A 14,104-nucleotide genomic window follows, 5' to 3' on the forward strand; every position below is an offset into this window, starting at 1 on the left:
TGGGCGCCGCCTGCCGGAAAAACCGCCGGCCCAAATCCTCCTCTGCCTCCTCCGGTAAGAATCCGACAGGTGGGTCTTGTACTAATAACAATGCCCATGTGGAGTCTTGTAGCTCTGCCTCCGTCGGACCAAACATCGATCTCGCCGCTGTTTACGCCAAGAATTTTGGTCCAAGTTGAAAACCCTAAAAATGCCTCTTTAGGTTCCACGTGGAGTTCGGAAACCAACAGTCATCATCATGGTCAACATTATCAGCATCCGATGTTGTACGTGAGTGAAGAACAAAATAATGTCCAAGAATGCAATTTTGGGTTGCCTCCATTGCCCGGTGAGGAGTTGGTCACTATAGGTCATGGAGTTTGGTCGGATTCGTTGTTGATTAATAACCAAACCGGTATGGTTCCGGTTCAGGGAGTGCATGAACCGGTGGTTCATTTCGGGAATGAGCGGGACGATCCCACGAACTTGTTGTTCGGTAATTGGAGCCCTTTTGATTTCTCAGCCCATGGATGATATATATATATATATGTGTGTGTATGTGTGTGTGTACTTTTTTGTCCACCAGCCTATGATACATAATTATACTTTGGTTTTTATATAAGACCATAAGATTGGATATGAGAAATTTTTTGGATATTTTAGAGTAACGATTAAACTCGGTTAATCTCTGGCGTAAATTCATATTGTAAATTCTTATCTGTGTAAAATATGAGGTGTGAAAGGAGTTTATATCAAGGGTACAAATATGTGTTGATAACTTTCATCTCGTAAAAGGATTATTAAAAGCTAACGAAATAACATGTAAATCTTAATGAATATAGTTATGGATTTTTATGTATGAAAGATTTCCTAATCTTTTATGATATACTACATAACGTTTTCACGTAACATACTAATAAATGGGTTTACATGAAATGTTACGATCTTTTCTTGAAATGTCATATAACTTCTAATATAACCCTTTCAGAATATATATATATATATATATATATATATATAATCTTATGAAACAAGAAATAAGAGAGAAATAACATTTTCAAGAGTTTCAAATGCTCTCATACACAATTTCCCGTGTCAAATATAGTAAGAATGAACTATTTATTTTTCATAAAACAATTTCTTGTGTGATTATTTATAGAACAAATTGAAATCATTGAAATACATTATATTTTAAATTTTGTTTCTAGTAATCACTGTAAGCCATTTTGGTTATTAACCGAATAATTGGATCCAATAAGATAGAATTGTAACTGAATTGAATCACATATAAAAATCGAACGGTCATGACTTCTCTAAATTTGAAAAAACCGAAATCGAGCCGAATAAAAAATAAACAAATTTTTTAAAAGAATTTTTTACCAATAAAAAATAAATCAAAATTAAACCGAATCGAATTTGATATAAAAACTAAATGGTTATAATTTTTCTATAACGAGAATAACTTAATCTAGATATAACCGAACCAAATCGGAACCGAAATTCGAAATGACCGTCTCTAGTAATAGCACATGTTTAGTAGGTAGCTAGGAATAACAGTTCATAAATCCACGAACATATAACAAATGCCAAGTTAATTTTTTAAACAGAACTTCCTTATAAAAGATAAAAAAAAAAAAAGTAATGATTTTATTGTCAAGCAAAATTACGTTTTTATCGTTAGACAACACAACTTCCTGCTAATTGATTTATTTTATTAATTATACAAAACTGATTTGTGGGAGAGAGTTATTTTGCTGATTACTAGAAAAGGGAAGTTTACAAAATTTTAGGAATGACACAGAAGCTGTCTGCTCTAATTTATTTAATTACTGTATATAACCATTCTTTGATTTTACCATTTTGAACCTCAAATGATCAAGGTTGGTATATTTTGATTCCTAATTGGACTTTTATTATGAAAAAAAGGACATAAAAAGGAGCTTTTGAGTGATTTATTGCCGTCACGTGTGGTACATGAACATGGAGTGGAGGTTTGGCTCTTCCACACATAGGACCGATTTTTCTTTTTTTGGTCAAATTGCTACAACGCTATACAAAAAAAAAAAATTGTGATTGATCAGATTTTTCATAGTTCGTAAAATATTGTGATTTTTTGAGGTATTAATTCAACTTCCTATTTGTCTTCACGAATTTTAGAAAAATATTATCTCGTTCTGTATCCGACGCTAATCTCAATTATTCGATGGTATCCGAATCCGACAAAATCTTGAGGAAATCTTGAATTTTATTGATTTTCAGGGGTATTTTGGTAATTTTATTGAGTCCGTCAAAATCTAAAACATCCATATGTTTAAGTTTTATTATCAATATTCGACAAAATAAAATGGACGGAAGATTTATGATTTGGCCATATATATAGAATGCTTGTTATATATTGTTATTTATGTTAAGTATAATGTACCGCATCTTGCAATGGCATGGTGGCACGTATAGAAATGCGTTAATAGTAATGGCGCATGGTACGTGCGATAATAGTAACAGGAACGAAACGAATAACGAAAAACAAATTTTAAATGGTAAATTTCTGTTACCTAAACCGATAGATTAAAATGTTTCGATGAAATTTATTAATATATAATTATATGGAATGCTATCTCCTTTTGGCCCATTTACATCTCCATGAAACCCCATAAAGGTTGTGGATAATTATCATTTAAGGTATCTCTCCCAAGGCGAGATTGGGAAGATCTTTGGTCCCAACAAGTTGAGCTATATCAATCTGTGGATAATTTTTAAAAATTTTGGGAAATATTTAGTTTTTAGTGTTTTTTTTTCAAAAAAAAAATATGATAATTATTTTGAATATATAAATAAAGCTTGAATCTCTATGATTGATCTAGTTTTTGTAGTAAAATTAGGGTTTGTATTCATAACCTAGCTAGTGTGTTTTGAACGAGTTTTTTTTTTTATATATATAGATAAAAAGATTTAGTGCGAATAATAGAATGTATAAAAAATGATATCGTAGCATAAAAATCTTGTCCAATATACAAAAAAAAAATTGAATCTCTATTTTAAACTAACTTTTATGGTTGATTTAGAGTTCGATCGCATTGTAAGATTTCAACATTCAAATTTCAAAATTTATATGTTTATTTGCACACAAATGATGCGTTTTTAATTATTTCTAGACAAGTAGAATGCCTCATGCACACGTGTTAAGGTGCAACATTCATATATATATGATGCATATCATATTATCATCCATTGACTAGAAATTAATTTTTTTTTTTATACATTGGGGACCACTGACTACTTACCCTTACAAACGGACGAACTGGCCACCACCTGCGCCTAACAGTCCCACATTTGATTAGATAACAACTAGTTTGATTATATATGTGTGCGTATATATATATATATATATATATGTATATTGTACTTACATTATCTAGAAATTAAAAAATAAAATTTATTGGGCTGAATTAAGTAATAATGCGCGGTGGGCAAAAGTTGGCACATAAACTTATTGAGAAACGTGCGCGCACACGATGCCATGCATAATTCGTCTTCAGTTTCATCCGACAAGTTAGTAAACTCTTTAGCACATTATTTTGAAAATGATGTGTTTATATTAAATTTATTTTTTTTACCTATAAATATATTCTTTATCTTTAACAAAAAATCGTTAATTTAAAACATCTTCATTACGAAGTATTTGTATTGTTATCCTGAAAATTATCAAAGATCTGCAATATTTCATGATATTTGTAAGGTACCTCCAATTTTCCAAATAGAAAAAAAAATCTTTCTAAGTTTTTACACATATACAGATATATACATACAAACGTACATATATATATACACACTCGTATGCGTATGGAATCGGGTACAGTTCGATTCGATGTCAATATTTATCTATTGAAATCTAATCCATATAAATGGTATCATCTGGTGCATTTTCAGTTTTCCTATATGTACGTACGTGCGTGTAATTTCAGATATAAACTATAGTTCGTTGGTCAAACTTCAAAATCATCTCCACGTGTCTGCGCGTGTGCGTATTGTTGCTAACATCACATGGGATCCATATTATATTATCTTACAATTTTTTTTCGAGAACACAAAAAAAAATGAAAGGATCGAGCCTATTTTTCGAATTCAGATAAAATTGACTGATATAATTACATTGAAACCCTAAAACTACATTTATTTTAATATATTATGTTACAAAAAACCCTAAATAAAAAAACCATGGGAACGTTTGGTTTAAAATCACTAATAAAAATATTTTACAAATGCATGTCTTTCCTTTCTTCTTGGATAAGTTTTTTTAGTGTTTCCTTTTTTTGTTTTTCCCTTGTGCAACATTTTCCTTTTCTATCCTTTTTGTTTTGTCATATGTCACGTAATATCTAATTTAGAGATTTAGGTTTCTTTATTATTATTCCTTTTTATTTTTGGTTTTATCTTTATTACATTATTGTTTTATTAATAGCATGGGGAGGTTAACTTGTGAGAATTTATCTTTCACCATTCCTTATTGAATCGACGAAAATGAAAGGGTGAACTAAGAGATTTCCTCAAGCGTTCAATAAAAAATACAATAAAAATATGATTTATTTATAAATAATATCCGTATTTTTATATTATATTCTAATAGATTTTCAGTATTTACGAAAAAACAATTTCTACGTGTATTCATATCATTAACAGAAAAGACAAAAATAACATATTATGACCCAAGTTTGGGTGGTTTAGTGGTGAGAGAACATGCAAAGTATGTTCTCACCATGGGTTCAAACCAAAGCGTGGGAAGGGGCATTCACCTGGACTTTTTCGGTCCTCTGGAAGATGTAGTCGGACCAAAGACCTGGTGAACTTCCGAATTATAAAAAAAAAGAGACAAAAATAACATATTATCTAGAAGAACAAATCATCTTGTAGTAAAATTAAAGAATTGGATTAGACATCGTGTTTTATTCATTCTATAACTAACTGTATATATCTATATAAATCGATAAAATGAACTTGGAAAAAAATAATAATACGACTTTTATTTGCTTTTTATTTGATTTAAAAAAATATTTTAAATTTAGACACTATATGTACGTATGCATGTGAAGCAGTCTCTTGGGATTGGTTTGGTTTTCAACCTTTTCCTTTTGAATTTTCGGAATTCTTATCGAATTGACGTCGTTGAAGAAGCTCGCGGTTCTCCGGTATTCGCCCAATCAAAGGATGAACAAGAGGTTTTCATGCTATATATATATACATATATATATATATATGTCACTATATATATATATCCTAGGGCCGTTTATATAATAAACATTGCTAGATTTATATTTTATTTTCTTACAAAAAAAATACATTAACTAAATGCATTACACGAACATACGTATGCATGTAAAGTAATCTCTTAGGGATCGATGGTCCACGTTTTGCGTGTCCGATGAATATGTTGGGACCGTTCAACTACAAGTGGTCGATATTGGGACCGACTGTCTAAGTTTGTAAACCCTATTTAGACGGCGACGTCGTTAGCTCGAAAATTCTGACTATTTCTTTGACGTCAGATTCATATGCAAACACATTAATCAAACATGCATTTATTCATTTAGAGCAATATTATATTTAATATAATAAGAATATTTTCATTTTTTTGGGTCGTATATTATATTATATTATATGGTATGTGGTGGGTAGTTGAAATCTCTGCAGCTGCCCACGTTTTTTCACCGTTGTTTGTGCCTTGCTTGTCTAGAGAAACATTTATATTTATTATGGACTGAAAACCCAGCATTATAATAACTTTTCAAAATTAAAAAGAAAACGACAACATTATAAGTTATAAATAAAGGGTACGTAAATTTCGAATTTTATTTGTATTCCACTCGCGAATTTTGTTGTTAGGAATATGCGTATCGTTTTTAAATACGAACCATACGCAAATAGGAGTTATTAGGACCACGAAATACAAATAACGACTTAGAAAACGCAAATGTATTTATTTTCTCGCTAACTTTAATTTTGAAATATTAAGATTTTATTTAATTTTATGGAGTTCTAAAATTTATTTGAAAAACACCAATGCATCTATTTTTCGCTAATTTTAATTTTGGAATATTAAAATATGAAAAACATTTTTTTTTCAAATTATTTTTCTTTTTTGTAATTTCCTATACCTTCTCTCACCTGCGAGTGAGACAGTTATATGTCCATATACGTACCACCATCTCCCACGATTGTTAAAATCGAGGTGCATCCCTTATAAACATTTGCGTTCAAGTACAAATTATTCTTGCAATATAAAGTTGACCTAATTTAATGTGCATTGAATCGATAAAACAAATAAAATGTGAACTCTGATTATTTAATTAAGATTCCTTATTTTGAATTTTAATTAACTTATAGACTAGTCATCACTTAAATCTAGCATCCTTCAAAATCATGCCGCAGTTCTACATGCACATGCATCTTATATTTCTCAAATGATCATTTTGGTTTTCCCTGGTTTCAAATTCGAAAACTTCTATCTATTACATTTTAAATACAATTATCATCTCCTTCCGAGTTCTAATAGGGGCCGACTTAGATTCAGTTTACATAAAAAAAAATATTCGCTTAATTTTTTATTTTTTTAGCGGTTGGGAACCTACCCTATAACCCTTTGGGCTGGACATCATAACGCCTCGCAACCCCCCTCGAAAGATCGGGCGAATGACACAACATCGCGGACGGTAAATCCACACGACCCCACACACCCACCGGCAAGCTGCGCAGGTAAACTAACCGAAACGGATCGGTTCAGGAAGAAGCTTGTCATCAGGAAGAATCAAACTCACGATCTAGTCTCACCTTGACTAGAGGGGACTTGTCATTTTCCAACTGAACCGAGAGGAGGAATCAAACCCACAAACTTAAAAATTATTTTCATTTCATTATTTAGGTTATTTATATATTCAATTATAATTCATTTCATTTAATTTTAGAAAAATTATATTCAGCCTGGGGAAATTGAATCCATATGCGAGATTGATGTCACTCTCAATAGTCGTCGTTATTTATTTATTTTATAAATTAAATGAAAGAGATAAACCACATAAATGAAAAGAACGAGAACAAGTGGGCAGGATAAAAAAAGAAAAAGATACACTAACGTATCCACATTATCATCTTTTGTGTATTCATTTATTTTTTTGATGAACAATTTGTAAATGTTTTATCTACAGAATCATTTTACACAAAAAAAAAAAGAAAACAAAAGGAATTCGTAATAACTGAAAACCACCCGTCTTTTAACTGATGATTCTCACTGATTCTTTCCGCATCTTTCCTCCTTTCAAGCAGGATATGAGGAAGCTAGGTTTATTGGAAGACAAGGCGACTCCCTCCAAACCCTAGCGTGCAGCCTAAGCAACTCCCTCGCCTTCTCCTTCGTCTTGTTCCCACAGCTGACCTGAAGAACAAGACAGAGCTTCGCCACAACGCCGAGCTGCAACATCTCCTGCAGCAAGAATGGCGTCGCACAGAATCTCCCGACCGACAACAAAACCCTAACCGCCCTCTCGCTCGCCGTCTGTGAAACCCTAAGTATCTTCTTCGATACTACCGCTATCCCCGCACCGTGGTTCAAGAACTCGGCCCGTCCTTCAGCGCATTGACAAAGCAAATCGAGAACCACCATTGCCATTTCAGGAATCCGCCTTTCGGATGAGAAGGTTTCGTCCATCAGAAGCTCGATGATTACGGAGATCGCTCCGGCTTCTACTGCCTTGTGCCTGTTCCTTCCCCACGGGCATATGTTAACGAGGATCCGCAAGGCTGATTTCGTCGCCTTGTTCGAGATCTGGTCGTGCAAGATCTGGACAACCTCGGCGAAGATATCGGGTTTTAGGGTAATGATCTGCATTGGATCTGCGACTTCGAGGATGTTCTTGAGAAGCAAACTTGCATAGGCCCTCGACTCGTAGATCCCTCGCTGCATGATCTTCGTCAACGATTCCACGATATAAATACCGTTCTTGCTGTTTAGAAGATTCTTGAGGCCTGATTCCGATATCTCGAGATTGTAGAGTAAGCTGAGGGCTTCATCAATCAAACTCCTCGAATGATCAAACCCGTTTTCCATGTTGGAGTGACACAAATCGTCAAGATTCGACGTAGAAGGCGACGGGGAAGATTGGTAACAATCGATAGATTCGCCCACAATCTTGGCCAAGAACCCCGGAACTCCCGCGGCTTCTAAGCACCGTCTGTTCGCGGTGTTTTCTGACAAGATCTGACGAAGTCTTTTGAGGATCTTTACCTGGTCTTGATGCGACGATCCCGATTCTCGGATCAGCTTTTCGATCTCGGATTTGGAGATGGGAGGCTTCGGAGTCGGGATCCTCTCGACGCCGTGAGAAGCGTTGAGAATGCACCAAGACTGGATCAGACGGCGGAGAGTGTGGTTCGGTGTGAGATCTGAGTCGGCCGGCACGACATGTTTGGAGACCGGACAAGTCCTGTTCTTGCCGGAAAACAGCCATGTCTCTATGCTGTCTCGATCGTACGTTATTCCGGAGGAGAGAATCACAGGATCTTTCATGATCTCTAGAGAGATCGGGCAAAGGAAGAAGGGAGGAACCTCGATTTCTTTGTCCATTCGCGAATCCGAGAACGAAATCGAAGAGACGATTCAAAGGCGATGTTCTTAGACAAAAAGAACAAGAACCCAAGAAGGGAAATCGACAAAGGGATCTAAGTGCAGCAGTTTTGGTGGTTGTGTATTGGGTTTGATTTTGAAGAAGAGAGGAATGGAGGGTTTTGGTTTATATATAAGTGGACGGGCGACGACAAAGGGAAGTGTTCAAAATAAAAATGAAAAAGTCAATAACACGGAAAATACAAATACTATACCCACAATAAAAGCTGTACCTTTTTAAAAATAAAAATAAAAGATTTGACTTTTTTTTAAGAGGGAGATGTTTGACTTTTCCAAGATGAAAAAACGGCGAGGGAAAATGCAATAATAGTAATAATAATAATCATTATAATAATAAGTCGTGGCGGTGGTGAAGTCGTGTGTATTCATTTTAGTCACGTGGCATAATGGCTTTGTTCTTCCCCCCTTTGCCACCCCCTTTTGACATTCTCTTATGGGAATTTACTTTTTTATTTTTTTAGGAAAAAAGAACATATCAGTTATGTCAAATTTATTTTTAGAATGTAACCTATTCTGTCGATAATTAATAGAGCTGCACTCTAATAAACCACATTTATTCTTTTTTTAAAATAAAAAATCATATTTATTATAGTTCAGTTTTTGAAAATATTTATTCTTCATCCACATGACATAATTGCGGATTCGAATATGTAGATATGAGAATATTATAAAATATATTGGATTTGATTCTCTTAAAAGCTAGCAACGCTCAATCTCATTCTAGATTCTAAATATATCGATCGCATACTATAAATGCATATATTATTTTTCTAGGTATATGGATTGTTCATGTACATCTTATAATAAGCAACAAATAATTTTTATTCAGTTTTTTATTATATTATATACATATATATATATATATATATTATTTAGACGATTACGAATAAATAAAATTTTAAAAAAATCTATACTTAATCGTTTTTAATTGTACTATTTGTAATTTTATTTGAATTTATAGGATTAAGTTTTAAAAAATATATATTTAATCAAAATTGTATATTATCTTGATCAGATTTTGCTATATACCAAATTCAAAATTTTAAACACGAAAAAAAACAATGTCCGACCTTAGTTTCGAAATAAAAAATATTAGCTTCTAAATTTTCCTAAATAAACAATAGTTTGTTTTTCGAGATTCAAAGTCTGTGATGATTACACATCGTGCAAATGGTAATTAAGTTAAAGCTGATTACGTCATTATCCCATTACCATATACAACCGAAACAAAATTATAAGGATGAATTACGTGTATTGACACAAAATGCTTATATATATGCATATATGTATATATATATATAAGTCGTTGAATGTATCGAACTGATGGGTCTGCTCAGAATCCCATTATCAGCAGCCTCCTCCTTTATTACTTTTGTTCCCAAATTATTTTTTTTAATATTATAATATTGTTATCCTCCTTTTCTTGGAAAAAAAAAACTTTTTGTTTTGTTTTGATGTTTTCTTATTTTTAAACCGACAAAATCAAGTTGCATTAACGGTCAGTTGTTTTGAGTTTTTCTTCCTAATTCATACTTATTTTCAACCTTGGCCTTTTCTGTTTCATTCCCATGTGATTTTTTTTTCTAAAACCTCATAATATTCATCGTTTGCAAAACAAAAACTATATTCCGTAGTTTTGACCATTATATTTATAGATTGATGATTGCAATTATTAATTTTGTTATATCCCTGGAAATTATGCACTGAAACGTCCTCTTCGAGAATTGTTATGACCGAGGTTCAGAATATACAAAGTAAGGCTGGGCTTGAGGACGGCCAGGTTAACGAGGGATCCGACCGGTTAACCGGTTATTCGACAAGGAAATCCAGTTCAGATTGGTGCAATTGCTTAGACCGGAAGGAATCTCCCCCTTGTCAAGTCGCTGAAGTCGAGGATCAGGGTCTCTCTTGTGTCTGGATGTACATCAGCTCCTGCGGGATCGAGGATATTCAGCCATAGCTTCACATCTCGAAGCTTCGGGAAAGAGCCTATGCTTGTCGGGATTCGCCTGGTTAGGTAGTTCAGCCATAGCCTCAGATCTCGATCTAGCCGCCGTAACCTCTGATCCGGCTCTTGGCATTGTCGAAGCATCAAGGTTCGACGAGAGATTCCGGCAAAACACCAGGGAACTCGTTGAAAGACAGATCAAAAGTACCTTCACAAGTGTATCCATCGGGATCTCGCCGTTAAAATCTGTTTCCGACGAGAGAACTGGTTATCAGGTGAGATTCAGGGACCTGAGCTCCGTGCAAGATGCATAAATATATATCCGAAACAACTGTTTCATCTATTTTGTCTTATTCAGCATATATTTTTCAACAGAATTCGAAACAAACGCAATCACAAAACTTAACTGAACGATATGTTTCAGTATCACAAACGCACAACCTGAGTTTGCTTTATAAGCTAGACGACACTGACCATAGATACTTTCGGACAACAACTCAAGGTACTTGTACTTACCAACAACCTGAGTTTGTCTAAAACCACATGTTTTTCACCGTATAGAAGAATGAATCAACAATGCCAAACCAGGCCCGGTGCCAAGGAGAATCGAAGCACATAAACATGAGAAATCCCATTAACACCGACGCATAGGTTGCAGATAAGCTCCAGTAGAATACCTCCATATCGATTGCGGTTTCATCATCTTCTCTTGCATGACCTTGTTTTTCCGAGCCGTTAGCATCACAACTTTTATCGGTCGGCGGTCCGCATAGAAGGGGATTACCCAAGTAGTTGCTCTCGTCCAACGTACCAAAGTGCTTTTCTTGCGGAATGACGCTGGACAAATTGTTGTAGGAGACGTTAAAGATGACAAGAGAATCAAGGTTAGTCATTTGAGGAGGGATTCTCCCGTATAACCTGTTGAAAGAAAGATCGATGCTCTCTATATCCGTTAGATTGGAGAAGCTTAATTCGTTGTTAGACAAGTCTAATCCAAACATGTAACCAAGAGGACCCCCGGTGTAAGAATAATACCTCTGTTTTGTTGCAAATTCAACCTCAATCAGCACATCTATCTCAAAGTCTTGCGTGGACTTGTCCGGAAGAAGCAAGGACTTGTAACGTTTTTCCATGTTAAGATCGAACGAGAAGTACGTGCCAATTGAAAAATCAAGTGGCTCTCCTCTCATTCCGGAAAAATTGCTCAGACATGAAGGTACAGAACCAATAAGCCTATTGTGAGCAATATCCAGAAGCATGATGTTGCTTAGCTCACACAACTTCATAGGAATGTGTCCTGTTAAGTGATTGCCTCTCAGCAGAAGAGTTTTGATGCTTTGTGTATCGACAAAATGTGGAATATCCCCAGACAAGTTGTTATTTCTGAGATCAAGAACACTAAAGTTTCCCAGCAATGTGTCCGGAATAGACCCTGTGAGATAATTATTGTCCAGGTACATCACCAAGCTCCCGAACATAGGAACTGAAACGCGGAGGTAAGCTCCCCGATAACATATTCATAGATAGGTCCAAGAAACTGAGTAGGCGGCTGCTGAAAAATGAAGCGGGTATTGCACCTTGTAAAAGGTTGTTTGAAATTGATAAAACAGACAACCAAGATAAGTTACCAAGCCAACTTGGTATGCTGCCTGAGAGACAGTTGTTACTGATGTTGAGAACTTGCAGCGAATTCAGATTCACCAAACCATCTCCAATCTTTCCCGTGAACAGATTGTTGTCCACACTCAACACCTTCAAAGAAGTCAAGTTTGTCGATTCTGCAAAAAGTCGGCTGCTAAATCTGTTGTGAGACAACTTGAGGATCTCCAACGAATAACAACCCATTAGAAAGCTTCTCGGCAGGCTCCCTGAGAGATTGTTATGAGACATGTCCAAAAAACGGAGGTTTTTCATCTCTCCCAAAAAAGAAGAAAAATTACCTTCAAGTCTATTATTGGAGAGACTCAGATGCCTTATATTTTGGAATATTTGTCCAAAATCCTCGGAAAGATTATCACCAATACAGTTGACCGAAACGTCAAGAACCTGCAAGTTGTGTGCTAGTCTTGGCAGTGGCAGAAGTTTAGTGAATGAATTGTTTTGCAAAAGCAAAACTTCAAGATCTTGGTTATTCTCCAACAGCCAAGAGGGGAAAGCTCCAGACAACCTGTTGTTGGAAAGATCGATTAGACGCAAGCCCCTCTGGTGCATGAGAAAGCTTGGGACTTCTGCAAGGTTGCAGTTTGGTAATTCCACAACACTCAGTTGGAACTTTGGTTGCAGAGAAGTTTCTGTCTCTACATGAAGCCGATTAGATCTCGATGAAAGTTTGAACACCTTGAGGTTCGACAGGTTGGCGATTAAGTTGAAAGAGAATATGCCTTCGAGGTTGTTATCGGATAGCGACAAATATTCAAGCAACTCAAGATTACTGATAGGAAACTCCACCTTCCCACTTAATAAGTTGGATGAGATATCAAGAACTTGGAGCTTGGGTAAGCTACCTAAACATAGAGGAAGCTGACCGACGAATTCATTTTCGCTAAGATCAAGCTCTTTCAGATTTTTCAGTTTGCATATTCCTGCAGTAAACCAATGTGAAATCAACAAAATTCACTCTAGAGCATTGAGATACTATCTTTCTGTCATTCAAACTGTGACCGACATAACTAGTGCCCGTAAACACATTATAACTTATATCCAGGGCTTCAAGCTTAGGCAGATTGGCTAACTGCACGACAAGAGAAACAATCCAAGAAAAGATCATTTCAAGAAACGTAAAAGTGACTCGTATCTGCAAGTTTTTGGCCGTTTGAATCAATTTACAAGCAATAAATTTCTTACCGATGAAGATAAAATATGTTGGAAGAGAAGGATTTACAGTGTTTTCACTCAGATTCAATATACTACTAATACCTCGTCCAGGGAGCCACTCAAACTGTTCCAACTTAGATCCAGTAGTTTCAAATTTCTCAGATTCTTTACTTCTGCAGCAGAGTTAAAAGACAAATAGAGGAGAAAGCCGGCGTCAGGAATACAACGATATGAATGATACGAATCCTTCTCATGGAGATTTATCATATGAGATTCAATCAGACAACAAATTTGATGTACAGGTTATAAAAGAAAACAAAAAAAACATACCTTCCATAGGAAAAGCACCATTCATATTGTTCCCAATAAGGTTCAAGGTCTTAAGTGACACAGCAGCCTTGAGGAAGAGAAAGATGTTCTTATTGAATTGATTGTAAGAGAGATCGAGAATCTCAAGTTTTCTGAAGCGTCCGAGGCTTTTGTAACCTAATGATCACCCACATTGTGATTATAAAGACAAAAGATTGATCACTCAACTGAAGTGTAACTAAATGCTTTAGAACAACACAATGCTTCTCCGTTGAATTCAGCTTCAACTTATGATGAAAGTAAAAGTGCATCTCTTCAAAGGGATGGAGTAAAGAAAGATTTAGGGGATGATATGATAATCGGAAATTCGTGAACTCCAGAGC

At 35.1% G+C, this 14,104-nt stretch overlaps 2 protein-coding genes and 1 pseudogene across 2 annotated transcripts in view; 1 reads left to right on the forward strand and 2 right to left on the reverse strand.

Annotated features, from left to right (window-relative positions):
- LOC109116335 (dof zinc finger protein DOF3.5) overlaps positions 1–672 on the forward strand; it is a 1,211-nt gene extending 539 nt beyond the window's left edge. The window contains exons 2-3 of the mRNA XM_019201542.1: positions 11–54; positions 203–672. Of these exons, the coding sequence (XP_019057087.1) occupies positions 11–54; positions 203–513 (355 nt within the window). The 3' untranslated portion in view covers positions 514–672. The remainder of the gene's footprint in view (positions 1–10; positions 55–202) is intronic.
- A 6,441-nt stretch (positions 673–7,113) lies between these two features.
- LOC104803899 (E3 ubiquitin-protein ligase PUB22) lies at positions 7,114–8,765 on the reverse strand. Its single transcript, XM_010528028.2, has one exon. It carries the CDS (start codon positions 8,588–8,590, stop codon positions 7,286–7,288), a length of 1,305 nt encoding a protein of 434 aa, XP_010526330.1. The 5' UTR covers positions 8,591–8,765; the 3' UTR covers positions 7,114–7,285.
- Positions 8,766–11,131: 2,366 nt separating this feature from the next.
- LOC104824438 lies at positions 11,132–13,848 on the reverse strand (annotated as a pseudogene).
- Between the last annotated feature and the right edge of the window lie 256 nt (positions 13,849–14,104).

This window comes from Tarenaya hassleriana, unplaced genomic scaffold, assembly GCF_000463585.1.
Source record: "Tarenaya hassleriana unplaced genomic scaffold, ASM46358v1 Cleome1, whole genome shotgun sequence".
NCBI classification, from domain to species: domain Eukaryota; kingdom Viridiplantae; phylum Streptophyta; class Magnoliopsida; order Brassicales; family Cleomaceae; genus Tarenaya; species Tarenaya hassleriana.

Coding starts and splice junctions, on each gene's coding strand:
- LOC104803899 (XM_010528028.2), bottom strand. CDS start 8,590: ATGGACAAAGAAATCGAGGTTCCTCCCTTCTTCCTTTGCCCGATCTCT.